This window comes from Asparagus officinalis, chromosome 4 (genome assembly GCF_001876935.1).
Source record: "Asparagus officinalis chromosome 4, Aspof.V1, whole genome shotgun sequence".
In the NCBI taxonomy this organism is placed as follows: domain Eukaryota; kingdom Viridiplantae; phylum Streptophyta; class Magnoliopsida; order Asparagales; family Asparagaceae; genus Asparagus; species Asparagus officinalis.
In genome coordinates, this window is record NC_033797.1 from 17,491,287 (window position 1) to 17,518,360 (window position 27,074).

Here is a 27,074-nt window from a genome sequence, read left to right on the forward strand (position 1 = left end):
ACTTGCAAGGTGGATTTGCAATTGAAAGCAACTTAATAATTGTAGCAATTCGTTATTGATCCTCTTCTGTGTGACACTTTATCTCACATATTGGACTTGGTTTTTTGATAGATGAGAATGATCTAACTGAAAATTTGCTCTGTTAACCAGAATTCAAGTGGGACGATGTGAAAGTTGATAAGCACCGTGAGAATTATCTTGGTCATAGTATCAAGGCCCCTGTTGGCAGATGGCAGAAAGGTATGGTTATAGAACAATTAGAACTCTTAACATGAATTGTGAACTCAGGTTTATTTGCTTCTGTGGAAATCCAATTTTTCCATTACTTTTTATGTTATGTGACTCTGTGTAGAAGATTATAGAGTCAATTGCAGCAGGCCTACATCGCACATTACTCCCATGACATGTCCTATATTTGTTTCACAAGGGAACTGCAAGAAATGTATAAAATATGAGATGGAAGTTGCATATTGTACTAACTCCCTTGAGCAAGATTCTATGAGGTTTCACATCCCTGTTAAGTTTTTGTTTTCCCTCTCAATTCCATTATGTTAGAGAAGATAAACTGGAAGGAAATTTTTGTTTTAATTTCTTATTTTCTGTCCTTTTTGTCCCTCTTTTCTCTACTATACCACAGAAACTACTTTCCATTTCATGCTTATTCCCCATTTCATCAGTTTCTCTTTAAACAAAATACATTCTCATTCTAGATGCGTCTAAGAGAATATGGAAGCTAAACCCAGCAATGAATCAGATAAGTAATTATACGTGATAGAATGCTGGATGTTTATCATGTGTCACCTGACTCTACCTAACAGTAGTTTGAGCATAAGCGTGACTGAAAGGGCTGGCGTTGGTCAAATTATTGTGTGCATTATCATTTAAATCTACCATTATTTAGGCTTGTGTTAGATTCAACTCCTTGTTTGGAATTAATTCCATTCCCTTTTCTCTCTCTTTTCCTCCTTTGGCCATTTTTTTTCCATCAGGCAAAGACCTACACTGGTATGCAAGGGATAAAAAATCTGCGGCATCGGACGCTGAAGCAGCCAAAGAGGAGATAAGAAGGATAAAGGAAGAGGAAGAGCAGGCTATGCGTGAGGCATTGGGACTAGCTCCTAAGCGATCTACACGGCCTCAAGGCAACAGGCTTGATAAGCACGAGTATGCAGAACTCGTGAAGAGAGGATCTACTGCTGAGGATCTTGGTGCTGGCCATGCTGAAGCAGCTCAAGTTCAGGGCCTCGGCTTATACAAGTAAAGATTGTTTTACTTGAACATGCTTTCTGTAATACAAACTTCCCCTATTAAATGAGTAGGAATCACATGAAGGAGGAATGCTAATTGTACCACAAAATCCATACGTCTTTGGTATTAGGAGATACAAGCATGATAGCGTTCTTGGTGGATTGCGATTAAGTATCACATATTCTTATTTTGGGAAGATGCTTAAGACCTGTAGTATCAAATTAGTATGAATAATTGTAGCATAGTTAGTATTACTCTACGTGAACTTTTATGTAGAATTAGAGACTTGGCTTATACAGGTAGAAATTATTATACTTTACATCCTTTCAGTGTTAATTTTCCTCCTAGAGAATGAGTAGGAATAACGTAAAAGAGCAAAGGTAACTGTACCACAAACTCATACTTCTTTGATGCTACAACATACAAACATATGAGGATTCTTCCTCTGTGGAATGCAATCAAGTCTTACATGTTCCTTTTTTTTTTCTTTTGAAAGATATTGAAGACCTGTAGGATCAAAACAGTATGAAAATTGTAGTACAGTTAGCATTATTCTGCATAAACTTTCATGTAAAAGTCAGGGGCTTCATGTAAAAGTTAAAGGGCAGGCTCATACAAGTAAAGAGTGCTTACTTAAACATGCAGTATAATTCCTCCTTGGACAACGAGTAGGAATTACATAGAAGAGTAATGAATCTCAGACCAAACTTCAATTCTCCAAAATCTACAAACCCTAATAAAATGACATTTTTTTTCTTTCCTTCGTGGCTTCTGGTAAGCTAGGTTCAGAATTTTCTTCTTTTTTTATTCCTTTTGGGAAAGATGCGTCTTTGCCTCTCGAGGCTGCAGCAATACTTGGGTTAAGGTTTGCTTTAACTTTATTAAGTTCAGATTTTTTCAATAGCATACCTCAAGTAATTGCTTATTTTATTATAAGTACAACTATTATATGCATAAAAGCTTTCTTTAATATAATATTTTATTGTTTAATGTTCTGTATTTATGGTTTAATGTGATTAATTGCAATAAAGACTAAGGAACCTTGAATTCTCCTATGTTTTGATTAAGTGAAAATTTAGGGTTATTACACTAAGTGTACTGCAAATGTTATACTACTTTGGTAGGACAAAATACAAGCATGTGGGACCCTTCCTCCTGAATTACAATAAAGGCTCATATATTCCTACTTTTGGAAGATACTAAGTCCTACAGCATCTATTAAACTAGAATTCCTCCATGCATGAAGTTTTACTTGTATAGTTGCCTTCATAAGCTGTGGAAATGAGTCTTATCTTTCTGGTCATAGGGTGCCTCGTGAACGTGCAGAATCGAGTTCTACACAAATGAAATTAGAAGGCACGGCCCCTGAAGGAGAGGAGAGAGCCTCGATTCCTAGATCTCCAAATGTCGGAAGTGATGAAGAAGCTTCAGACGACGACGATAGGAGGAGGAAGAAGAAGAGGAGACATGATGAAAGGAAAGAGGAGAAGAGAAAGGACAAGCGTGAAAAGAAAAGGTCACATGATTCAGATGATAGGAGGAAGCATCGTAAGGATAAGGAAAGGAGAAGGCATGGTTCGGACTGAGATTGGTTTTTGAATATCTTCTCTTTTGTACAATAATTTGATTGTTGTTAGAGCTCAAAACGCAAGAATTTCTCAATACTGGAACTTTATATGCTCAGATTTATTGAGTGTTTAAATTTCCTCTTAAAACTGATGCCTTTGATTGAGAATTCTCAATGTCGTTTCTGTGCTCTGAAATTGACTTTGATGTTGGACACAATACTTGATAATTTTTGCTGTATTGCCTGGATTTGCGTTCTCTTAGTGTTCTTCTTTCCTTTTTTTCTTTTTGCGAGCACTAAATATTTTTCCATTCAAAAGAATATTACATTTTGATATTAATAGAAATAAAACAACATTTGTCAGAGAGCTAATATTTTGATATTATTTCTTGGCAAGCAAATGCTACAGGCTACCATTTTCACCTTCCAAGAAAAAAGCTGTAGAACTCATTTTATAGATCAAGACTTCACATCAAATTTGGTTATTGGCGACGTAATAGATCAGATTGTTTCTTGTACTTTAATCTTGGATGCATTACCTCTCCCTTTTTTCTTTTTTATTTACTCCCCCATTTCTCTCTGCAAGGCATTGTTTAGTTTGCATAGCTTCTAATAGTAAATAACGGTTTATGATGTTTATGCTGGTTTATGATTAGGATATTGCATAATACATGGGCATTTATTGTATAGTTTAATATTTTAATGATATAATGATAACAACTTAAACTGAGAGATTTAACGGGTTTCGCATCGAAAAATAAAAGTAGATCCAAACCCGCAGTCTTCACTCTGACCGCTCGCAACCAGTCACGCTCACAGCGATCAACCGTTCTTTCTTCCGACTCTTTTATCCCCAAAATAACCCGTATTTTGAAGGAAAACTTGTTCCTCGCCCCCAAAGCAACTGCGTGGCTCGCAAAGATATTAAACAAAGCCAGTGGCATAATTATAGTTATATTACCTAGGACAAATTTTGAAAATCCATCTATTTACAAAAAAAAATTACAAAAATCGACCTGTTTATAACATATTTGTTAAAATACCCAGTTTTAGTCAGACAACCCAGTTTCAAGCTGAAACTCTTGAAACTGGGTAACAAAACTTCACGGGACTTCAATTCCCGTGAAGTTTTGTAAGTTTTTTGGTGAAAATCAATCCAGTTTCAGCCAAAAAATGAGTTGCTTTTTTGACAAATATAGTGTAAATGAGTTGATTTTTGCAATTTTTTTTAAAAATGGGTTGATTTTCAAAATTTGTCCGTATTACTTATCGTGATCATTTACTAACCCGATTACTTTAATCACGTCTCTTCCCCAACTGCCCCAGCGCCAAGAGCACGAAGAAGCAAAGGGGAACGAGAAATTCGAGTTGAAGAGAACGAATTAGGGTTTCTGAGGTTCGATTTACAAATTTTTTAATCTATTTAAATTCTCATCTCTTAAATCTCTTTTTGATCTAGTGATCTCCATTATTTCGAGTTTTCTTCTAAAATTTGATGCGTAATTCTTTTAATTTGCTTTGAAGAATCCTATGAACTTCTTTTTGTGAGATCTAGGGCAGTGAATCCGTACTGTGTCATATTTGACGACAATTTTCTTGGAATTTAGCTTATGATTATAGGTCAAAAACTCTCTATATGTTGTTGATCACAGACTTAGAAAGTTTTATGTCTTTATGTTTTTGGTATATTGAAATAGAGCCCTCGCAAAAAAAAAGTAATCGCTGTTGATTTGATCACTGTTTTAAAACTCCCGGTCAGCTGAATTTATTGATGGCTGAACCCTGATTAAGAGTTTCATATGTGTTGAAGTAAGAGAGAGCCTTGGGTAAATTTTTTTTCCCATGAATTGAATATTGAGTGTGTTCATGAATATTGAGTGTGTACATATATTATATATATATATATATATACTATATATATATATATATATAATATATATATATATATATATACAAGTAGAGGAGGGTGGGATTTGTCCTCATAACCAATGTAGGACTAATCCCACTACTAACACAATATTATCAACAACCCCCTCAAACTACTATTGTTGGATCAAACAAAATGAGTTTGCATACAAAAAAGTGGAATCGATAAACGAGTAAGGCATTTGTGAAGAAATCAGCAAGCTCGTCAGCGGATGAGACATGAGGAAGTAAAATTGTCTTGTCAATGATAACTTGTTGACGGACAAAATGAACGTCGATCTCAATATTTTTGGTCCTCATGAAATACTGAATTATTAGCAATCTGGATGACACTCTTATTATCACAATAGAGAGGAGTAAGAGTCATAACAAAAATACTAAAATCACTGAGAATATGACGAAGATGAATAATCTCTTTAGCTGTTATGGACATTGCACGATACTCTGTCTCAGTGCTGAAAAGAGCAATAACATCTTGTTTCTTACTCCATCAGGAAATAAGGGGATCACCACGAAATATACAATAACATGTGGTAGGCTTTTTGGTAGTGGAATCACCAGCCCAATCAGCATCAAAATATGCACAAATCTCTAACTTGGATGTAGCAGGAAACAGAAGAGAGCGAGTGCTAGTACCCCGGAGATATCGAAGAATCCGTAATAAGGCAACATAGTGTGCAGAATGTGGGACACTAACAAATTGACCGACAATGCTAACAACATGAGAGATATCTGGTCGATAAATACACAGATAGACCAACTGATCAATAAGATGTCGGTATCGGGTAGGATCAGATAGAGGCTCACCATCAGTAGAGCGAAGTTTGACATTCTGTTAGAGTAGAGTATCGATAGTTGCATCGTCAGTTAGCTTAGCGAGATTTAAAATATCTAAGAGATACTTCTGTTGAGACAGTAGTACACCCCGCGGGCCTTGAGAAATTTCTAGACCAAGAAAATAGCGAAGAGATCCAAGATCTTTCATGTGAAATTATTATTGTAATTAAGATTTTACATACTGTATACCAGCAACATCATCACCTATAATGATCATATCATCTACATGGAGTAATAAAATTCTGCCACGCGATGTAGTGCGAACAATCAGAGAAGCATCTTGATGACTCTTCATAAAGCCCGCCTTGAGCACGACATCACGAAAACACTCAAACCAAGTACGGGGTGTCTGCTTGAGACCATAAATAGCACGACGAAGGAGACATACGTGTCCTGGAGGAATATTAGACATTGGAGACGGTTGCATATATACTGTCTCAGATAAAGAGCCATGAAAAAAAGCATTCTTAACATCCATCTGGTATAAGGGCCAATGATGAGCAACAACAACCACAAGTAGAGTACGAACGGTGGATATCTGAGGAACAAGAACAAATGTCTCATCATAATCAATACATTGTTGCTAAGTAAAATCTTGAGCCACTAAATGGGTTTTTCGACGTTCAATAGTGCCATCAGGACGATACTTGTCCTTATAAACCCATTTATTGCTAACAAGAGAGATCTCAGGAGGACAGGGAACGACATCTTATGTATGTGTTTGCTTAAAGGCCTGAAATTCCTCAGCCATAGCATGTCGTCATTTTAGAAATTGAACTGCCTCTTGAAAGGACTTTGGCTCAACGGTAGTATGAATGACAGCAAGAAAGTTATGAAAGATAGGTGATTAGGAAGTAATCGAAGCATACCAGGCAGGCATGACATGCAAGCGTTTGCCTCGACGAAGAGCAAGAGGAATCTTAGGCGGGGGAGATGTTGGCGCATGTGCGTGAAGATCAACGGTATTTTCTGGAGTGAGTGTCGTGTCCACGGGATAGAGATCAGATGGTGTAAGAGAAGGCTCAGGTGAGGAAGAGTCAACAGAAGGAGATGAAGAGATATCAGGAAGATCTCAAAAGAAAAACTGAGGTGAAGAAATGGTGATGCAACTGATGGGGAAGCATGATCAGTAGAGTGGAGGAAATTGAAGTTATCAGAAGCAGAATAATCGCGGACCAGATCATAATGGGGAAGATGAGTATAAACACGACTATGAGGAGTAGCATCAGAAATAGAGCTAGAGGGAGTGATATTAATAGCATGAGTAGCAATGATAATGATCTCAGCCTAGAAACGATGAGGAACAGAATAAGAAATGAGCATGGATCGAGCGGTATCGAGGATATGACGATGTTTACGTTCAGCAATACCATTTTGCTCATGAGTGTAGAGACATGACTGTTGAAATGTAGTCCTATGAGAGGACATGATAGAGCGCATGATAGGGGATATGTATTCTTTGGCACAGTCAGAACAGAAAACTTTAATATGAGATTGTTATTGAGTGAAGATCATAGAAGTGAAGGCTTGATAAACAGTAAGTACATTAGAGCGATTTTTAAGTAGGTAAACCCATGTAAAACGAAAGAAATCGACGATAAAACTAACATAATATAAGTAGTCAGATGAAGAAGACAGAGGAGCTGGCCCCCAAATATCAGAATGTACTAAATCAAATAAGGAAGTGGATACAGATATACTCATTTTAAATGGTAAAGCAGAGAATTTTAGCTAATTTACAACAAATACATGACTCAATACTAGAACTAGATGATACAGGACCAAGTACTCCAGACTGAATAAGACTCTCCAGTGATACAGGACCAAGTACTCCAGACTGAATAAGACTCTCCAGCCTTTTATTAGACACATGACCAAGTCGTTTATGCCAGACCAAGTACTCCAGACTGAATAAGACTCTCCAGCCTTTTATTAGACACATGACCAAGTCGTTTATGCCACAAATTGACAGGAAGCGAGGTAGAGGGTTTTGACGTACAAACAGAAGCAACAAGAGAACGTAGACGTATGGACTTTGAAAGGTGAAGATATTCCAAAAAATATAGCTTGTGCCTCCTACGACCCACCACAACCGTCTTGCCAGTCCGTGGATCCTACATAAGATAAGTATTAGAAGAAAATGAGACAAGCGGGTCAGTCATACATAAAGAGCTAATAGAAATTTAATTCAAGCACAACTGAGGAGTCGCATAGACGTGACCAAGTGTTAGACGGTCAGATGGATCATTTTGTAGGATAATAGAGCCATACTGAGTGATAGACAATGGTTGTCCAGCAGCTGTGTAGATAGAGGGAAGAGAAGATGAAGTGGAGACAGAGGATAAATGTGAGGCATTACAAGTCATATGAAAGGAACAGTCAGAGTCAAAAATTCAGAGATCATTCATACTAAAGACCGAATGGGTTAGCTGAAGAACCAGCAAAATGCATACCAGAGAGTTGTGCAGCAGATGTAGAGGTGATATGTCGAAAAACATTTAATTAACGGCGAAGACCTTAAATAACTTGAATAGTAGAGCCTGAAGTGGTAGAATGTATAGTATTGACCAACAATCCTGGTGTACGAGAGGGTTGAGACTGAGGGGGTAGCTGACCACGATCGGTACCTGAGGAATATAACTCAGGATGAAGCTTGAAGCATGTCTCAATGCGGTGTCATTCCTTCTTGCAATATTTGCAAGAGAGCTTAGATCGAGCCCGTGGAGGGAGCCTGTTGAGATGTATGATTCATAACAAGAGTAGTGACAGGTACGGACAGAGCAGTCTCGAGTGAAGAGGTAGGAGTGTCTGTTGATAAATTGAGTCGTGTTGTCTGCTGCTGGGTCTCATAAGCAATGAGAGCTCCTATAATTTAGGCCAAAGTAAAAAATTGAGGCTAATGAAATAGTTGATCAACCATAGTTGAATATTAAGGAAGGGACTGAAACAGTTGATGCACCTCATGTCGTATCAGGCTAGCCAATCTTCATATGTGGAATCAGGTCTAGGAAACATGGAGCGTAATTCTGTCCAAAAAGCTTGTATTTGTTCAAAATGAGACTGCAGAGAGGAACTACATTTGTGTTGTAGAGAAACGCGTTGCAGAAGATGTCTCCCGTGTACCAGAACACTCAGTGAAACGCTCAGTGGGGCGAGTCCATATGGCCCGAACAGAGGGAAGCGAACCAATTTTGATAGTACCGAAGCAAACACAACGAGTGAGATAATCTATGACACGAAATTCCTACAATTATCAGTCTGAACTCTCCTTGACATAGAAAGCACGAGTGGTCTGAAGATCGACATCAACACTATCAGATGTAACAGTATTAGATAAAGCAGCAATGCTGATGGACGGTGAAAGTGATCTCGTAATGGTAAAATGATCAAGCAGACTAGCGCCAGGCAAGGTATTGGTGACAATAATGGACCACCCTGCCTAGTCACTTTGATCATTGAGGGACAGTGGTGGTTTAGGAATCTTCTCTGAACGAGCTATAACAGCAAACCGAAGTTCAAGACAATAATCTTTGAACGAAAAAACCCAAAGGTTAGAATGGAACCCTATGTTTAAAATAGCACCCGAATGTTAGAATGGAACTCGGATGTTTAAAATAGAACCTGAATCTTAGAATAGAACTCGAAGGTTTAAAATAGAACCTGAATGTTTGAATGGAACCCGAAGGTTTAAAATAGAACCCGAATATTATATATATATAAGGTTATATAAATCTCAACAAAATCTCTAATTAAATCGCTCTCAATTAGCGGAGATCGTGTCGAAAAATCGCGACGACAATTTGGGGACAGAGATCGCGGCGGCCAATCAGATCTCCTGCTGTGGAAATTACGGGATTGAGCAGATTTCCACCAAGATTTGCGACAATGGCAGCGGCCGAGATCTCTTGCGGCGACTGAGATCGGCAACTTAGAAGAAAAAAATTTATTTATTTGATTTTTTTTATTTGGGATATCCTAAACCAAGCTCTGATACCATGTTAAAGTAAGAGAGAGAGAGTCTTGGATAAATTTTTCTTGAATTGAATATTGAGTGTGTACATATATATATATTTTCTTGAATTGAATATTGAGTGTGTACATATATATATACAAGTAGAGGAGGGTGACATTTGTTCTCATAACCAATGTGAGACAAAACCCACTACTAACACAATATTATCAACAATATGTTTGAAATTTGAAGCATTTTGATTTCTATTTGGTGCTACAGACTATGATTTTTTTAGTCCTTTAGTGTTATTATCTATGATACCCCGACATGGCTAAATTGGTCCCGTACCCGAGTCGGGTACGTTTTGGGTACGGTTCCGCACTCAAACGGCAGGGACACGGCGATTTCACAAGTGAGGGGGGAAAATCAACACAAAATTCTAAACCCAGGAACCCTAGAAACCAAAACCCTAGAATCCATGCTTGAGCTTGGTGGGCTTGGGCTTGCGACGGTTGGGGATGGGAGTCTTCATGTCATCAGCAGGATAAAACTTGGGCGGCTTCTCGGCGGGCTTAGCGTTCGGGTTTCTTGTCGTGTTTGGGGAAAGATCTGTCGTTCTTGGCCTTGATCGCCCACAGGCCTCGCTTGTGGTACATTCGTCGATCTCTCGAACGAGATCTGGGTTACTGGATGAAACCCTAGCGGTCTTGCAAGGGGCCATTGATGGAGGACTGAGGAAACAGAAACCCTAGAGATTGGCGAGAAGAAATGGGAGGAGGCGACGAAGACGGAAACCCTAGAGGGGGAGGATCAGGTTTTATATGGGGAGGGGTTTGGGTTTGGGTTTGGGTTCGGGTTCGGGTTTTTTTCATCACCCGTTTGTTTTTTTATATGGGGAGGGGTTTGGGTTTGGGTTTTATATGGGGAGGGGTTTGAATTTGGGTTTATATAAGTAATAATATTAGTTCTAAATTTAATTAAAGTAAAAATAGTTTTCTATTTCTTATGCCAGGAAATATAGTTTTAACTTTTGGAATATGCTAGTTAGTTGTAAGTTTTTGGGATATAGAACTAACTTTTGGAGGTATATTTGCAACTTTAAACAATATACTTGTAATATTTTGAGAGATGCTTGTCATATTTTGGGGTATATTTGCAAACATAATAAGTATTTAATTCAATACTGATCTAAAGTGAATTATTTTATATATATACAGCAGTGTCCCCGTACCCTACTTTTTACAAATTTTCCGTGTCCTATACCCGTACCCGTACCCGTATGTAGGCAACATAGGTTATTATCAATCTTATTAAGGTCAATAAGCGTTCCCCTCAAATATACTAACTTTGAACTGTCATTTGGGGATTGACGAAACAATTTAACCGCAGATGCCAGAAACATAAGTAAAAACTAGTGTTGTGTAATCCATGTTGTTTGATCAGTTCGATAGGGAAACTAAACTAGCGGCCATCTCATGACCAAATCATTTCAATTGTTTTATGCATTAGAAATCGAAGTTTGAAGGTTTCTTTTATTCTTTTTTAAAATAGTTATGAAGAATTCATTCTAAATAGGCATTTGGTTTGACTGGTATAGTTGAGGGTCTCATGACCAAATCATTTCAATTGTTTTATGCGTTAGAAATTGAAGTTTGAAGGTTTCTTTTATTCTTTTTTAAAATAGTTATGAAGAATTCATTCTAAATAGGCATTTGGTTTGATTGGTATAGTTGAGGATATCCATTCGAGAGCCATGAGTAAACAACCATTGATATATAGCTTTGTTGCGAAGGGCACTGTTGTTCTTGCAGAACACACTTCGTTTTCTGGAAATTTCAGTACGATTGCAGTCCAGTGTCTGCAGAGGCTCCCTCCAAACAGTAACAAGTACACATATTCTTGTGATGGCCATACGTTTAACTTCCTGCTCGATAGAGGTTTTGGTATGGTTATCCTTTGTTTTATTGTCGCTGGTACGCCTAAAGCCTTCTTCACAATTTGATGATTTGTTTTTTGGTTAGTGCAGTTTTCCTTGTCGTTGCTGATGAAGCAGTTGGTAGGAGTGTACCATTTGTGTTTCTTGAAAGGGTCAGAGATGACTTTATGAAACGCTATGGGTCAAGTATTAGTGTTGAGGATCAGCACCCACTAGCTGACGATGAGGATGATGATCTATTTGAAGATAGGTTTAGTATTGCCTATCAGCTTGATCGCGGATTTGGGTATGCATTAATTACACATATGAGAACATATTGATTTGTAGAGTTATTAATACATCTTGCTCTTTTTTTTCCTATTCATTTAAACAGCCCTGTATTGAGGGAGCATATGCAATATTGCATAAGTCATCCTGAAGAAATGGGCAAGCTGTCGAAACTGAAAGCTCAAATTACGGAGGTTAAAGGAGTAATGATGGAAAATATTGAGAAGGTATATGTTTTTTTAAAAGAGATTAAGGGTCCAAAAAATGTTATTTATTTTGTTTTGACACTTATTAGATTATCTTGACTTTTTTAAAAGTACGGGAGTTGGGGGATCCTATTGCATTCTCTACTCTGTTAGTCTATTTTCTGTTTCTGCTAACAGAGAATGCTACAATCTTTAATTGTCTAACTTTTGCTCCTAATCTATGTTAGGTACTATTTGATTGGTTTGTGTAAGAAGACATATCATATCTACCCAGGGCTTCAGATATTATGTAATACATGGTCCAAGTATTAGCATAACTAGTGTACGACATACATATAGAAGTAACGATTAACAACAACTAGGCTTTTATACCAAATTTCCAATGCCGAGTGTCATGCCTGGAGCCTGCGAGCCCTTTGGCGCTGTAAGCAGTGGAACCTACTGAGTATAAGTTAAGAATATATTCAAGTTTTCCAAGTATTAGCACAACATTTTATTATTAACATATTGGAAAACTTGAATATATTCTTAACTTAAACTTTCAATTGGCAGAAACATGGATGAAAAAATCAAGGATAAGAGAATGAGTTATACAAGTTAACAGCGAATTGAATAGTTACAATAATGGAGGGAAACCTCATGGATAAAACGAAGGGGGAGAAGAGGAAGATCAATTGGTTGTGACAATAGAGCTTTTATGGAGCTTCCATCTAAAACTTGGCATTTACATTGAGATATGTCAGTTTGCAGAGGTGAGGCTATAGGCTTAAATGAAGAATGTGAACCAACACTTGCTCTCTTATCATGTCAGGAAAGAGTTATAGACAATGTTGTTTGTGCCTCAATTATATTGAATGCATAAACACCTGAAGTGAATTAGCTGACTCCATTTTAGATGCCAAATAGATTCCACTCGAGGTAATCCGGTTTCATGATGAAAAAGTAATCTGACTCCAGTTCTATTTTGCACAGGTTCTTGATAGGGGTGAAAAAATTGAACTTTTGGTCGATAAGACTGAGAACTTGCAGTTTCAGGTACATAGATTTACTCATGCGCTGTTAGGGGAAACGGTTAAATTAAATTAAATTTTTGCCTCGCTAATTCTGGTTCCTGGTAAATACATGTTAGGCTGACAGCTTTCAGAGGCAAGGTAGGCAACTTCGACGTAAGATGTGGCTCGACAACCTCAAATTCAAGCTTATGGTAGGAGGTGGTTTGGCGGCACTCATTCTCATCATATGGCTGATGGCCTGCAGAGGTTTCAAGTGCTAGATGAGCTCAGGACAACTGAATATCTGTGCCTACTCTGTAAAGTTTATGATACCCTGCTTATATGTAACCTTGTTATGCATGGAGAGCAAACTTGGTTGGTTTTAAATAACTATTGCAGTAATGCTATCTCTTGCAGTTACAGTCCCATTGAAGAAAAGTTTGAATTTCGCAATTGCGATGTTCTTATTTCCTATCGCCGATGTGGGCACTAGCCTTCTGATAAGGAAATAAACAGGGGAGTTACCCACACCGACTCATACGCTGTTGGCTCATTCAGCAAATAACAGTAATGTTATACAAAGGGCGTAAGAATTAGCTGTCCATATCATTAATGGTGCACGAAAAGGGGATATCAACTGAGTGTACAAAACCTCAAGTTTAGCTACCAAAGATATCTTTTCGGTGCACCATAATTCCATGGACCAGGTGCACTGGATATTTTCTCCATGCACGGTGTCGACTGCCATACGGTCTGTAGACTAACCGTTGGTGTACAAAACTAGCTACTCCTGCTTTAGTGCCCTGTGAAAAAGGGAATCCTTGGAGCTGGAGATGGAACAAACTAACAATAAACCGCTAGGGCTACCGCTTCTGATCAAATAATTTGTTGAGATGTCTCTTAAGTGAATTTTATGCAAGCGATAAAGCTTAACGAGCATTTTTACCCGCGAACTGATGATGCGGGATGTGTGGCTTCTTGGGTGGTTGTTATCTGAGGATAGGTGCTGGAGTCTTGCTGTTCTCTGTTCTCTGAGGTGTTGAGGGTGCCCACATTATCATAGACTTGCACCATTATGTACTATACATCAATCTAAAATGACGTTATATACGTCTTGTGGTTTCTTTAATAAAAGACCGCTATAAATCTCCCGGGCTAGAATGTAAACAGAATTTGCCAAAGATATTGAAGGCATTGTCCTGGGAATCTGACTTGGCATCCTACCATGATATATATAAGGACTTCATATATATAGTTGTCTTTTATCACATTTCCAGGGTCTTGATGTAAATTTAAGCCATGTGAGAAACATGAATAAAGAGGGAAAAGGGAATTCAAAGAAAAGATTGTGCGAGAATACAAGATTAGTATATCATGGTGAGCAAATAATAGAACAATCGGAGAAAAGTTCAGGGATTCGAGATACTAACATGAGGTAATTTTTCTGTGTAGAAAAGTTATTTCACATAACCAAATCCACAAAATAACAATAACAATAGGGGAACCAAAATGCACGCAGAAACTTGAACATGACGAGCAAAAGGCGAAAAACAAGCCATAAGATGACTGAAAGAAACACACTGAGAAAATGAAGAAACAGACCGTAAAGAACCATCATAAGTTAGTGCCAAAAAATGTATCTGATACAAGGAATGAACACATCTAAACCAAGATCGAACCATCACTGAGCTTCTTTTCACCGCCATGCTTCTACTCGTTCTGCCTTGGGATTTCTACGATTAAAAATACCAATTCCTTTCGATTTCTCATCTGAAGCATTAATTCTCCGCGCCCCTTTCTTCGAATTCAAATTTCTCGGTTGGCCAGCTTTTTCCCTTCTGGAGTTTCGATCAGCTGTTGAAATATCGTTTTCTTGAGGGATCGGAGAAGTATCAGCATCTCTGGTTGAAATATCTTCTGTTTGGCAAGCAAGAGTATCTAAAATGGGTTCCTCATGAACAGAAGTTTGTTCAGCCTCTTCTTTTTCGCCGTCCTCAGTATGGGACGTCGTAGGACTGTGATGCCCATTTTCATCGGAAGGCCCTGAATGGCAAATCAAAGAAGCTTCTAGAATCGGTCCCTCTCGTTCTTCGAGTGTCCTCAGGATCAGCATTCTGAGAAAGTTCATCACTTGGACGGCATACATCAGTGCAGTAAGAGGATCTGCCATCTGTAACGAAAGATGTGAAGGCAATTGTCATAATAAAAGTAAGATAGGAGGGGAGGAAATCATACAGAGGAGCATATATTTGTATAAGCACCAATTTAAACCAGTGTAAATAATAATGTGCAAACAGCTCAAAACAGATGTAAACAGTTAAAAGAACACTGAATCGTACGAACACCAAATCAATGCAATCATTAGCTTCAAAATTTTAAATCAGTGTATACCGTACACAAAATCAGCGGACCAAATTTAAAGTCATGTTACCCTCTATAGAAAAATCATGTAGGAAGAAGGAGCCTATATGTGTGGCAACATCAATTTCAAATTGGTACACAACACATGAGATCAGTGCAAACAGAAGAATGAAACGATGCATAAAATACATGAAATCAGTGCAATCAGCAACTTCGAAATTGGTAGCGAGACACGTGTAGTCTCCTCCTTCCTCCCTATATGATTTCCTATAGAGGCCCCTATCCATGATTTCCATGTCAGGAGGCGTTTTTTAATTTGGGTTTTTTTGATATTAGTCCCTTAAATCTCTCATATTTTGTTTTAGCCCCTCAAATCATTGAAATTGCTATTAGGTCCTCTAATCCTTCAAGTTATTCTGAAATTTGTCCCTCCGATCAAGAGTAAATTGGAGGGATTGATTTGAAACAACTTAATGATAAATGGGGAAGCTAATAGCAGTTTTAACGATTTGAGGGACTAATTTCACAATACTTGAGAATTGGTGGGCCTAATATCAATTTCAATGAGTTGGGGCAGTAATTTGAAAAACGTGAAAGATATAAGGCGTCAATATATAAAAAAAAAAAACCTTACTACTTTACCTGAGTCATGTTCGGAGCAAAAACCATGGCAACATTGCGGGCATTCATCTTGTTGCGGTGTTCTTCTTGAACAATGTCAGCCATCAAGTTAACGGCCCAATCCAAGAGAGCAGCTTGTGTCGGTGGCAAGAGTCCGACGAGTTGTGCGCATTCTTCCTCTGATTGGCATTGCATTACTCGTTCGGGGTCGAGAGAGTCCAGCACTCCGGTCGGGAGTTCTCTAAACCAGGCCTATAAGAGAGCACCGCGCAATATAGCACTATTAGAAGATTATTATTATTTTCATTGGATAAACACCTCACTCTTGGGTGTTAAAAGAGTTTGAGAAAATTTCCCTGGGGGGGTCTGTCTGCAAAAATAAAACTAGAGGCGTTACATGCGTAGTTAGCTCAAAATAGCAATACTATGGGGCTTATCTGCAATTAATGCAAAAAAAATACGATGAATGATGAGGAGTGAGAATGGGCATGACCGGCTTATATTTAGAGCAGGATTTACATGAACTTTAAAGGTGGCGCCTTAATTAAATATCTTGAGAAGGGTTGACAATCTTATCGAACGACTCTCAACGAGGATCGGCCTTGAGGATGCGAGGAATTCGTTTCAAATCCCTCCTCGAGGTAAATTTGGATAAGAGAAGGACCATCCTAACTGCTCATGAGATCTGCTGGTGCTTGAAGTCCATAGCTCAAAATACACAAGTGAGGAACAAGGCTACACAATGGGAGACGACAACACAGTTTGCAGGTGTAACTTAATCCTTTTGGTTACCCGTGATAAATGCCCCTCATTGGTCCCAGTACTTCCTCTGATGTTATATGTGGTCCTAAAATCCCATGAAATTAGGGGGGAAACTACATAAGAGTGACTAAAAGACACGCATACATGCTTTAGGGTTAGAACGGGGGACAATATAGAAAACAAACATCCGAAAAAATGAACGTAGAAAAAATGATAATGATGAGACATATGAGTAACAGTACGTTAAGAGAAGCACAAGAAATGACTGTATTTGTTTGCAGGGGAACGGTCAGGGAAAACTCAATGAAATCTAAGAAGAGAACTAGTTGAAATAAAATCCTAGCCACCGAGTAATAAGGCCAAATAAATTTAGATCCAGGAAATAAAAAGGATAGTGTAGTTGTCAGTTCAAGCAAGGGATGACTGTTAAAGTAATCCATAAACCAACCCTGAAAGTTTAGGAACAAGAATTCTATTGTTGGCTGTTGATTAGCAAACAAAAACATAAGAAAATAACAGTACTTTTTTCAAGCTATATGCCAGAAACACAAAAGATTGATCTGAACAAATTCAAAAAAACTAAAAAAGCCAATTAAAGAACAGAATCACAAACCGGCCCTAGGAATATGAAGAAAAATGTGTTTCATAGGACAATGTTCGAATGTTGAAGCACCTTAATCAGGCCAGCTAGACAGTGCACATCAACACCATCTGGAACAATTCCATGGTTTAGCTGGTCCCTTACATACTCTTCTTGACTGTTCTCCGCATTAATTCTGAAAATGCCTTCAGCCTAAAAAATCATTTAGATGATAATGAAGTTTCAGACAACAGAAACTTCAAGTTTACTCAATTAGTAATTTGCAAGGCACAAACCTGAAGGCCACCTTGCTCATAAAGGCGGTTTTGCATTAACAGGAGTATTGTTGGAACACTATTCCCTCTAGAATCAAAGGAGCATTGCATTGATTCAGTTGACACTCCGAATACTCTCACACTGCACTAAGAAATATGAGAGTTAGGTCTTTATGCTAAAGAGCATGCATTGGAAATATAAATTTTCATATGCGCCTTTATGAACCCCAAAAAGCACTGTCAAAGTGCGCAATGATAATAGATGGTAAGCAGAAATGCAACTATAATAACAATATTCATAAGCGAGAGCGAAATCAAGGGCATGGGCTTTTTAATAGAAATCTCGAGTCATCCAGATTAAAATAGGGTCATGATGGCCATGAACTTTCAAAGGAAAATCTTGAGTTTCCCAGATCACGATAGGGTTATATCAGCCATAAATATAGACTATGGCATGTACACTTACGCATTTATCATATACTAGTGCACGTGGTTGAATATCATGATTATTTAAATTAATAAAAATAGAGTAAAAATAAAATATTGTCATTATTCCTTCAACCCAGACTATGGCCACGTGATCTACTATTTGTTAGTTATAAACACATTAATCTAGTAAAACACCTCTATTTATTAGTATCTTGAAATCTTCAAAAGATGGGTGATCATTCAATTCGTAAAAGAATTTTGTATATGAATTTACTTACAATATATCCATTAAACTTTGTAGTTGTGATTTGACTTGTATTCACGTTAACTTTTAGTTATTGTTTCACTCATATTTATATTATCTAATGTTCTCATTCAATTTTATAGCTCATTCCCTGTATCATAGAAGTAAAACTGAAAGTATGAAGAATTATTTTCTTACGAAATTAGAGCAAGGAGATTATGATATATTTCATCATGTGCTCTAGATATAAAAAAATTCTTTGATACAAGGCCCCTATCAAATCTTGCCCCAAATGATGTGAATAAAAAATGCTATTATAACTCACTTGCCTAGGATAATTATATTGTATATAGGATACATAACTCATCTGAAAAATCAACATCTACTAAGTGGATTTTGATGTTATGAGAGCAACATGTTAGAGGCTCGTATTCAAACTTTTTTGCTCTATAAATGACACAAGAATTTGGAGTGCATAGTTTATACATTGTAAAGAACATATTGATTCATGAAGAATTTTTCCTAATAACGATATTATTACAATAATATTACTATTCGGTACTAAGTCAATTTTATTATATAAGATTATATGACCCTTTTTAATAAATTATAAAGTATATATATGGAAACATCGATGCTTATAGCCAGTAGTTGGGCTCGACAAAATATGTTAACTTTACATTGTAGTTTGTTATTTGTAGTATTATTGGCAATGCCATTACATTTCCTCTTTATCTTATTATTGACACTTTTCTGATGTAAGTTCTCTTGCACTAATCACTCAATTGGCTATATTTAATTTTTATAATATCAGAAGTTAGAATATTCTCTTCTATTTAAAAAGTATTGACATAATTTTCTTAAAAAATATATACACATAATAGCAATAGTATATACTTCAGTTCAACTCAAACATTGGCTTGAAGCCATTTAGAATGAGGTCCTTTCTACACTAGAATGATGATAAAGTAATTACACAGTCCAAAAGTCAAAGAAGAAATTTCTACAAAGAAAAAGTAATTTAATATGTCAAATTAAGAACTAATTTATAAATTATACATGGGCAGTGTAGATAGTTATAAAAAGTAAGGCATATATCTTCATAAAAATTTCATAGTGAATGACCAACTACAATCATCCTAATTTAAGCATAAATAACTATTGTTTTAGTCACTAATTTGATAAGCGTAACTATGGAATAAACCTCCAACAAAAAATAGGAATTGTGATTGTATTATGATATAGGTAAATAAATAAATATTATTAGAGCTCCTCTTTATATTAAATTTAAAAGTAACAATTTAAATTATTAAACACCAAATATTAGCTAATGTGAGAAAGTAAAGTAATCTATGATCTACATACATTTATAGTCAATCAATCAAACATATTAAAATTATGATGACCACAGTCAAAATTATATGGTGGATTCATATTAAATATAATTTATAAAAAATAGTACATTAAAATCAAAATCTTTTTAACCACTATATAGATTGTTTGAAAATTTTTACATATATAAACTATACTGCCTAGGAATAGTGATGTGCGCACTTAACTATGGTCTAATAATCTTAACAAGATATTTTTAGATTTCTTACTAAATTGAAATAGGTAAAATTTATAATTTTCAAGATGCTTTAATAAAAATTTAAATTTGTAGGGGCATTTTTGTAATTTAAATAACTTAGAGAATATTTTTTACAAAGTTCAAAAACTTTTAGGTGCTGGCTAACATATGTTTTTTAGATTTCTCTATGAACTAAAATAAGTAAAGAATTTGAATTATATAAAACATATCTCTTTTATCCAGTAACATGTTAAATTTCATTATGAATAGAATAAATCATTTAGTTACCAATTCAAAAAAAGATAGGATAATTAGAATAGATTAGGATAACAATGTAATATTAAAAAAATTAAGGATAATATTGACCATAGAAAAATTTTCCCTAACTCCTAATTTTAAAGGAAGTATGATATGATTGGTGAGTTAGTTACCGATGCACATTATGAAGTCTTCCGATGTATGTTACTTGATAAGTTATACTGTTTGTTTCTGAATTGATACAGCAATTCTTTTAAAAAGAAAACGATATTCTATAACTATATCTCTTGAATTCATACACCGATATCAAATTCTTTCTAACAAATTCAAAAATCCAGCAGAATTTTTTTATCATAATCAAAACTCCAGTAACCAACCTAATTTCCCCCCTAAGACTACAATATTCAAATTCACAACCCAAATATCAAACTAATAAGCAAAGTTTAGCATCAAAATTCCAGTAAATAGCATCAAAATTCTTCACTGTATCCAAACAATTATTCTCATAATTAATCTAAATTTCAGCACCAAAATTGAACTAAAAATAGTCAAAATTGAAGACCTGGCACTGGGAGCTCTTCTCGGGACCTCGGGCTCAAACTCAACAGGCAAGCCAAGGAACCCATGAAACCGATCAAAGGTGACGTGTGCCACGTGTCTCACATCCGTAGGACATCCGATCTCCATCGAGCGGCTCGCCCCCTTCTCTTCCCAATCTACACCCGACCAAAGATTTCCTCAATAAAGTCAGCGCAGCAAAGCTACCAGTGAAAGCTCTTCCTCTTCTCTTTCTTTGCTCCCCTCATCCGCTGGGCTTAAAAGGGTCCGCGGGGATTGAAGCACAGCTGCCATGGGCAGGGGTATTACGGGAATAAAAGGGGAGAGGTGGGGCTAAATGGCAAAAAGATTTGATTTTTGTTAGATGGGTTCTTTTCTCATTGGGGAACCGTGAAGTGGACAAATGATTGGGAGCTGGAGTTGGATTGAAGGAAAGCGGTGGGTGCCTTGGACAGGGGCACTACGGGAAGAAGAGGGGGGAAATGTAAGCAAAAATGACAAAAAGAATGGAATTTTCCAGGCTTGAGTAGGGTTGAAGCGAGGGCTTGAAGGGAATAGTGGCGCTATCGTGCTTTTATTTTAGTCTCCCATTCATGGCTCTGACTATGAGAAGTTTGAAGAAAGAGCAAACAGGAGTAAAGAAGGGAGAGAGGGGCATTTTGGGAAGAAAAATGACGTATTTGTGTGGCTAAAATCTAGGTTATGTTGGAGGATGTTTTGTACACTTTGGTCAGAGCGGGGATCAGAAATCTGTGAAATACAGGCTAAATTACCAAACCGGTACACGTACACCCTTTTTATCAAGGACTCGTTTTAGTTGTTGGATAACTCCGCTTTAACGCGTTTAAAATGATTCGAAGGTAACAAGACTCAAAATGGTTATCCGCAGCCAATTTCCGACGAGCACCCGTCACATGCGTGTACATGATGTCATTTTTTTTTAGCTGGTGACGTGGCAAGGACACGTTAGAAGAAAAGCAGCTAGGGCCAGTTTGTTTTGTTTTTTTTTTTTAGGAAAGTGGGGGGAAGTTGCCACAGTGTGTCAGAACTATGCACTTTCTCCCAAAATCGTCTCATAAATCGACCTCTTATGAAGCTGTGTCACAGTTCTAACACTGTGGCAGTCTATCCCCACCTTTCCCTCTAAAAAACAAACAAACAGCCCCTAAGACTCTTTAATTCGGGATTCAGTTTCAATTTGAAGCCAAATTTGGGCGCGGCGCAATGTAGAACTGGGGTTTTTTTTATGAAGGAATCTAAATGGAAGTTGATAAGGAAAAGCAACGTCAAATTAAGGACAAAATTTCGTTTTAGACTCATTTAGAAATTTAATACTAAAAATCGACCCCTTTTATATTTATTTACAAATTTCGACTCAGTTTCAACCACCTGGCTGAAACTGGGTCAAAATTTATAAATAAAGTTGAAATACTTAACGGGATTTGCAAGCTGGTTAATGGGGCCAAATCTTCATGGGATTTCAAATCTCGTGGGGTTGCAAGCTACCTCGCCAGAGCGTGGTGGCCTGCCCAATCCACGGCCGATTTGAAATCCGTGGAGTTGCAGCAGGGACTATATAAAGCCTACGCGATAACAAATCGTATTTACCCGACCCCCCCCCCCCCTCTTTCTCTTTGCTCCTTCACCATTAAACCCTAGACCTTTATATCGCCACCCCCCTCTGTCGCCTCCGTCGCTGTCGTCGTCGTATTATCCATCGTCCATCGTCGATCCTGCCGCCGTCGTCTCCGCCTGAGTTCACCGTAAATTATGGCATCAACCAATTTTAGGTAAAATTTTTATTTTTCTCCTAATTTTTTATATATTCTCACTATTTCATGCTTATAACTTGTTTTAATTTAGATTTTGAAAATATTTATGAATTTTGTGAAGAAAAATTAAAGAAATTTGTGTATAAAGTTAGAAGGGAAATTCTTGAAAATTATAAAAGTTGGTGTATTATAAAGGTTTGACATTTGGTTAAAATTATGGATGTCTAAAATCAATATTAGAGGATTTAATGGTAAATAATATTTTTTGTGTTTTTCATGTAATATTGATATTGGATTTTTTTTACTCTTCAGAAATAACGATGAACGATCAAATCGTAATTCTTTGTTCATATGATGGAAAGATTAACTATCTCGAGAATAATATGCCCGTATATGAAGGAGGTGTGACGAACCATCGTTAACCATCGTTTATATCAAAATCATGTATTTTCGATTAATTGGTTAATGGATTACACAAACTTACATTAACCAATACACGTGAGTACCACCTCAATGTTATTTGCAATTATCCTGTTACGGGGAACAGAACAAGCGACATTCAAGTCTCAAGTGACTATGATATGAGTCTTATTGGAATATTGCATGATGAGAAGCGTTTGGTGAAATTATTTACTGAAAAGCATCACAGAAATTTGGGCAAATCAGTGAATCACGATGAAGTATACTCTCGCATGTTAGAGGACCTTGAAGTTGACTCCGCCGGCTTTTTATCTTCCCAACAAGATATAGGATGGACACAGTCACAATACTTGAGCGGTCCTTCGCTTGTGGGTACTTCAAATGTCTTCGATGGTAGCGCTCCCCCATTAAGATATAATGCCTTCCAAAGGAGTGATGATAGAGGATGATAATGCAAGTGTCGAATCTGAGGATGATGGCGAAGAGGATGGCTTACAAATAAATAGCATGATGTGTTTGATAGATCATGATGAAGGGGACAACCAATATATTGACCGGTGTTACTCTAACAATATATTGAGAAGTTTATGCATATATTTTTTATTATGAAATTTAGAGAGTAATATAATCTTCTACATGTTGATTTTTTAACATAAGAAAGTTCCATGGAAATTCATTGTTCACACATCCAAATATGTACTGGTTAGTTGATACTTCACCGTCTATTATAATAATCTAATAAACAGTAAATATGTAAATTTACGGAATATATAAAGTTCACTATAATTCTCTACAAAAGATGAAAATTGACGTTTATGTCTTATTTTATTTGGAAAATGAAGTTGTTTTGATGTATTTCACAGGCTAAATTCCACAAGGTTTAAACATACGAGAAATTTACATGCAACCGTGAGTCCAACTTGACATCCATTAATCATCTGATCGGAACATTTTAATACATCATAGAGAGGAAAATGTTTTACATACATCCAGAATAGTTTTATGGCAATAATTTAGAAAAAAAATATTTTTGATGTGCCAAAGAATTTAATTATTAGATGCATGGAGAAGAAAGAAAGGGGAAAAAAGAAGAAGCTAAATTACACTTAAATGCGAGCTTTGTTACAGGGACCCAAAATATGGGACCAATAGAGGGGACAAGTGAGGTGTCCCCCTCCTATTGGATAATGAGTTGACCATCATTAATGATGGTCAACTCATTAATGATGGTCAACTCATTATCCAATAGAAGGGGGACACCTCACTTGTCCCCTCTTTTGGTCCCATATTTTGAGTCCTTGAGGAATTTTTACTTAAATGCCCTACAATTCCATCAACCTTAAATTTAATGTCGCCTATTTTAAAATTGTATATAGAAATTCTCCAATGTATTTAGTATTGTAATTAAATACTCCAAATTTTGATGCTCTATTGTTTTACTCGATGTTGCTCGTTGGCACCCTCCTGTTCACACAGTATTACATATAAATATTATTTGTTTGTAAATAACCTCATTTAAATACCCTAAAGTTTCTAAAGTTTCACTTTAGTACATTTTATTATGTGATATTCTTGGATACTTAGAGCAAATTTAACGTCGTTTATTTTTTTAACTATAGGGCATTCATCTTTTGAGGTATCTTTTTTTCTTGATTTTAGGATAGGAGTTGTTTGTCAGTACAATGTTAGTGAAACTTTAGAACATTTAAGTACAATTTAGAAAAGGAAAAAAAAAACTTGGTTTTTGGGTGCACAGTTGTAATTGCAGCCTCTCTATAAATGAATAAGTTATTCATTTTTTTATTTTCATTACGCAAATAGCTTCCTCATCATCCCCGCACGCCTGCTAATATTCTCAGTTAATTAATTGGAAAGTTTGAAGGGCACATGGGTGAAATAAAAATAATAATAACCCCGTTCCAAAAATACCCCTGCCAAAAATGAATGAGATCCCAATTCCCAATTCAAGTTCTCTTCGCTTCAAGCGTGTATGGGAGTTTGTTAGAAGTTGTTGATGTGGGTCCTTTTCAGTCACGTGCCTCGCATGTGTCCCAAACGAGTTTATTTATGTAGTGGACTGTGGTGTGCGGGCCCAGAAGTTGTTAGAACAAAAGGGGTTAAATTTTGAGGAACAAAAAAAAGGGACGTGCTTCCAACCACCGGCACGAGATGACCCTGGCTTTGCTTGAGAGAGGAGATTCCTCTGCATCATTGTTGTTTAGCGTTTTATTAGTTGAGCACTCTCCAGCTATGGTGTCTGTTTGTTAGAAAAATTGCAATAAGAAAATGAAAGAATTGAATTTGATTTATTCCTTCTAACTGCTTAGAAAAAGAATGTTTACAATTCACTCAATCCCTAACTGATTACAATTTGAATTTCTGATTACAAAAGAGAAGAAAATCGACAGAGATCTTACACTTTGTTTAACCTGGGTTCTTCTTGGTGTCGATGAGAGGTCTCCCTCGAAACTCGCGTCGAGTTTGCTTCTCGTTGACGATCCGAACACCTCGCTTCACTGGAACGGTATATTCTCCTCACGATTTGACGCTGTGGAGAACTTGCAAAGTAAGTTTGAAAATTAACTCTTAACGAGTTTAGGAACTCAGAGCGAGTTTAAACTCTTGTAAAAGAGTTGGTTTGAACCGAAAGTCGGTTATAGCCAAGAACGAGCTCCTCGTTGCCGAAGTTGAAGATGATCTCCGCTGAGGAATAATGTCGATCCCTTCAGGCCGTTTCTGATCCAAAAAATTTCAACCCCTAACTCGGTTGAGTTTCCTCTTATTTATAAGGGATTAAGAGGGTATAACCGCCCCTTAAATCACTCCTAAGTGGGGTGTAACCGCCCTCATATCGTGGGAAACGATTTCAGAACCGTTCAACTCGTGTTTGAACGAGTCAAGCGCCTTGATTTGCGTTCTGGGCATGAACCTGCGTTTGAACGCATGGTTTAGATGATGCGTTAGCGTCCAAGCTTGAGCTGCGTCCGTGGGCTTGAGCTGTGTCCGTGGGCTTGAGCTGCGTCCATGGGCTTGAGCTGCGTCCATGGCTACGATCATGTTGCGTCTGCGTCTGTGATTGTGTCGCGTTCGCGATGGAGAATGCATCGCCTGGAAGCTGGGTTGGTACTGTGTTTAGCGGCTGAAAACACTGCGTTTGTGCTGTGTTTGGGCTGCGTTGATAGCTGAGAATGCAGTAATTGCGTTGCTTTGACTCTAGAACGCAATCGCTTGTGTTTCACCTCTGGGATGCAGAGATGAGTTCTGCGTCTTAGATTGAAGAGATCATTGACTTGTAATCTCTTTTATCACGACGATCGTTGTTTTACAATTTTCGCTTTAGCTCTTTGAAATGTGAGAGTCGTCAGATTGCAACTCTCATTATTGGTTGTGAAGATCATTGATTAGAGGTTTCATTGGTTGTCGTGAAGATCGTCGATTTGTAACATTCATCGATCTACATGAAAGTTTTCAAATTATAGCCTTCTGGAAGTCGTTGAATTGTAACTCCCCTTGTTGATGTTTGATGGTGATAAGCTATCTGTTATGATTTTTTTGATAGCCTACAGTGTCATGGGAAATTATCTTTATCTGAAAACAGCTAATACAATTGACTGTTATTATTGTTGTTGACGCCTCTTTAGTAATGCTAGAGCTACTCACAAACTCGAGAGTTGCGTAGAGGGTTGAGGATTGTAATGTTATATTCTAACATGTTTTCATGGATTTAAGTTGAAACTAAAAGTATTTTGCGTTTTAGTACGTTCTTTAAACATTTGAGTGGTTTTGAGACCAGTTTAGAAAGTGTCTTCTATTAATACAACAACAACAACAACAAAAGCCTCTATCATAAATGTTTGGTGTCGGCTACATGAATCTTATTTTTTTTTGTTTTTATGGGTCATCTCCTCTGTTAAACTAATCATAATTATATCCTTCTTAATTGTGTCCAACCAAGTTCTTCTAGGTTTACCTCTAGATATCTTTGCTCCGTTAATTATAATATTATCACTTCTTCTAATCGGTGCACTAAGATGTCTATGTTGTATATCGTCATACCACCTTAGTCAATTCTCTCTCATTTTATCCTCAATAGGAGTAATCTCTAATTTACTATGGATGCACTTATTTCTTATCCTCTCGTTTAGCATATACCCGCAAGACTATCTTAACATTCTTATTTCTGCTATACTCATTATTTTTTACACACGTTATTTTTTAATTGTCCAACATTCTGATTCATAGAGAATTGTTGGTCTTATAACAGTCCTATAGAATTTTTCCTTAAGTCTAACA

At 37.0% G+C, this 27,074-nt stretch overlaps 3 protein-coding genes across 4 annotated transcripts in view; 2 read left to right on the top strand and 1 right to left on the bottom strand.

Moving 5' to 3' along the window:
- The window catches only part of LOC109838273 (multiple myeloma tumor-associated protein 2 homolog), a 5,629-nt gene extending 2,557 nt beyond the window's left edge, over window positions 1-3,072 (top strand). The window contains exons 3-5 of the mRNA XM_020406730.1: window positions 151-240; window positions 990-1,257; window positions 2,555-3,072. Of these exons, the coding sequence (XP_020262319.1) occupies window positions 151-240; window positions 990-1,257; window positions 2,555-2,834 (638 nt within the window). The 3' untranslated portion in view covers window positions 2,835-3,072. The remainder of the gene's footprint in view (window positions 1-150; window positions 241-989; window positions 1,258-2,554) is intronic.
- LOC109836772 (vesicle-associated membrane protein 727-like) lies at window positions 4,116-13,359 on the top strand. Its single transcript, XM_020404773.1, has 6 exons — window positions 4,116-4,211; window positions 11,261-11,473; window positions 11,557-11,752; window positions 11,840-11,960; window positions 12,912-12,974; window positions 13,069-13,359. Exons 2-6 carry the CDS (start codon window positions 11,284-11,286, stop codon window positions 13,210-13,212), a joined length of 714 nt encoding a protein of 237 aa, XP_020260362.1. The 5' UTR covers window positions 4,116-4,211; window positions 11,261-11,283; the 3' UTR covers window positions 13,213-13,359.
- Window positions 14,363-21,293, bottom strand: LOC109836773 (rho GTPase-activating protein 1-like). 2 transcript variants are annotated; one of them, XM_020404774.1, is made up of 5 exons: window positions 20,594-21,293; window positions 17,552-17,672; window positions 17,349-17,468; window positions 15,935-16,165; window positions 14,363-15,101 (listed from the first exon to the last, which is right to left on the bottom strand). In XM_020404774.1, the coding sequence occupies exons 1-5, from the start codon at window positions 20,716-20,718 to the stop codon at window positions 14,628-14,630; spliced, it is 1,071 nt and encodes a 356-aa protein (XP_020260363.1). In that variant the 5' UTR covers window positions 20,719-21,293; the 3' UTR covers window positions 14,363-14,627. The 2 variants fall into 2 exon arrangements, with proteins under 2 accessions (XP_020260363.1, XP_020260364.1); XM_020404775.1 differs by having other exon boundaries at window positions 17,552-17,677; window positions 20,594-20,681.

Bases quoted from the DNA above. Each gene is read 5' to 3' on its own strand.
- LOC109836772 (XM_020404773.1), top strand. From the start codon at position 11,284: ATGAGTAAACAACCATTGATATATAGCTTTGTTGCGAAGGGCACTGTT. The intron at 11,474-11,556 runs GTATGGTTATCC...TGGTTAGTGCAG, and splicing joins CCTGCTCGATAGAGGTTTTG to TTTTCCTTGTCGTTGCTGAT. The intron at 11,753-11,839 runs GTATGCATTAAT...TCATTTAAACAG, and splicing joins CAGCTTGATCGCGGATTTGG to CCCTGTATTGAGGGAGCATA.
- LOC109836773 (XM_020404774.1), bottom strand. From the start codon at position 20,718: ATGGAGATCGGATGTCCTACGGATGTGAGACACGTGGCACACGTCACC. The intron at 16,166-17,348 runs GTGCTTCAACAT...GCTCTCTTATAG, and splicing joins GTCTAGCTGGCCTGATTAAG to GCCTGGTTTAGAGAACTCCC. The intron at 15,102-15,934 runs GTAAAGTAGTAA...CTTTCGTTACAG, and splicing joins TTGCTCCGAACATGACTCAG to ATGGCAGATCCTCTTACTGC.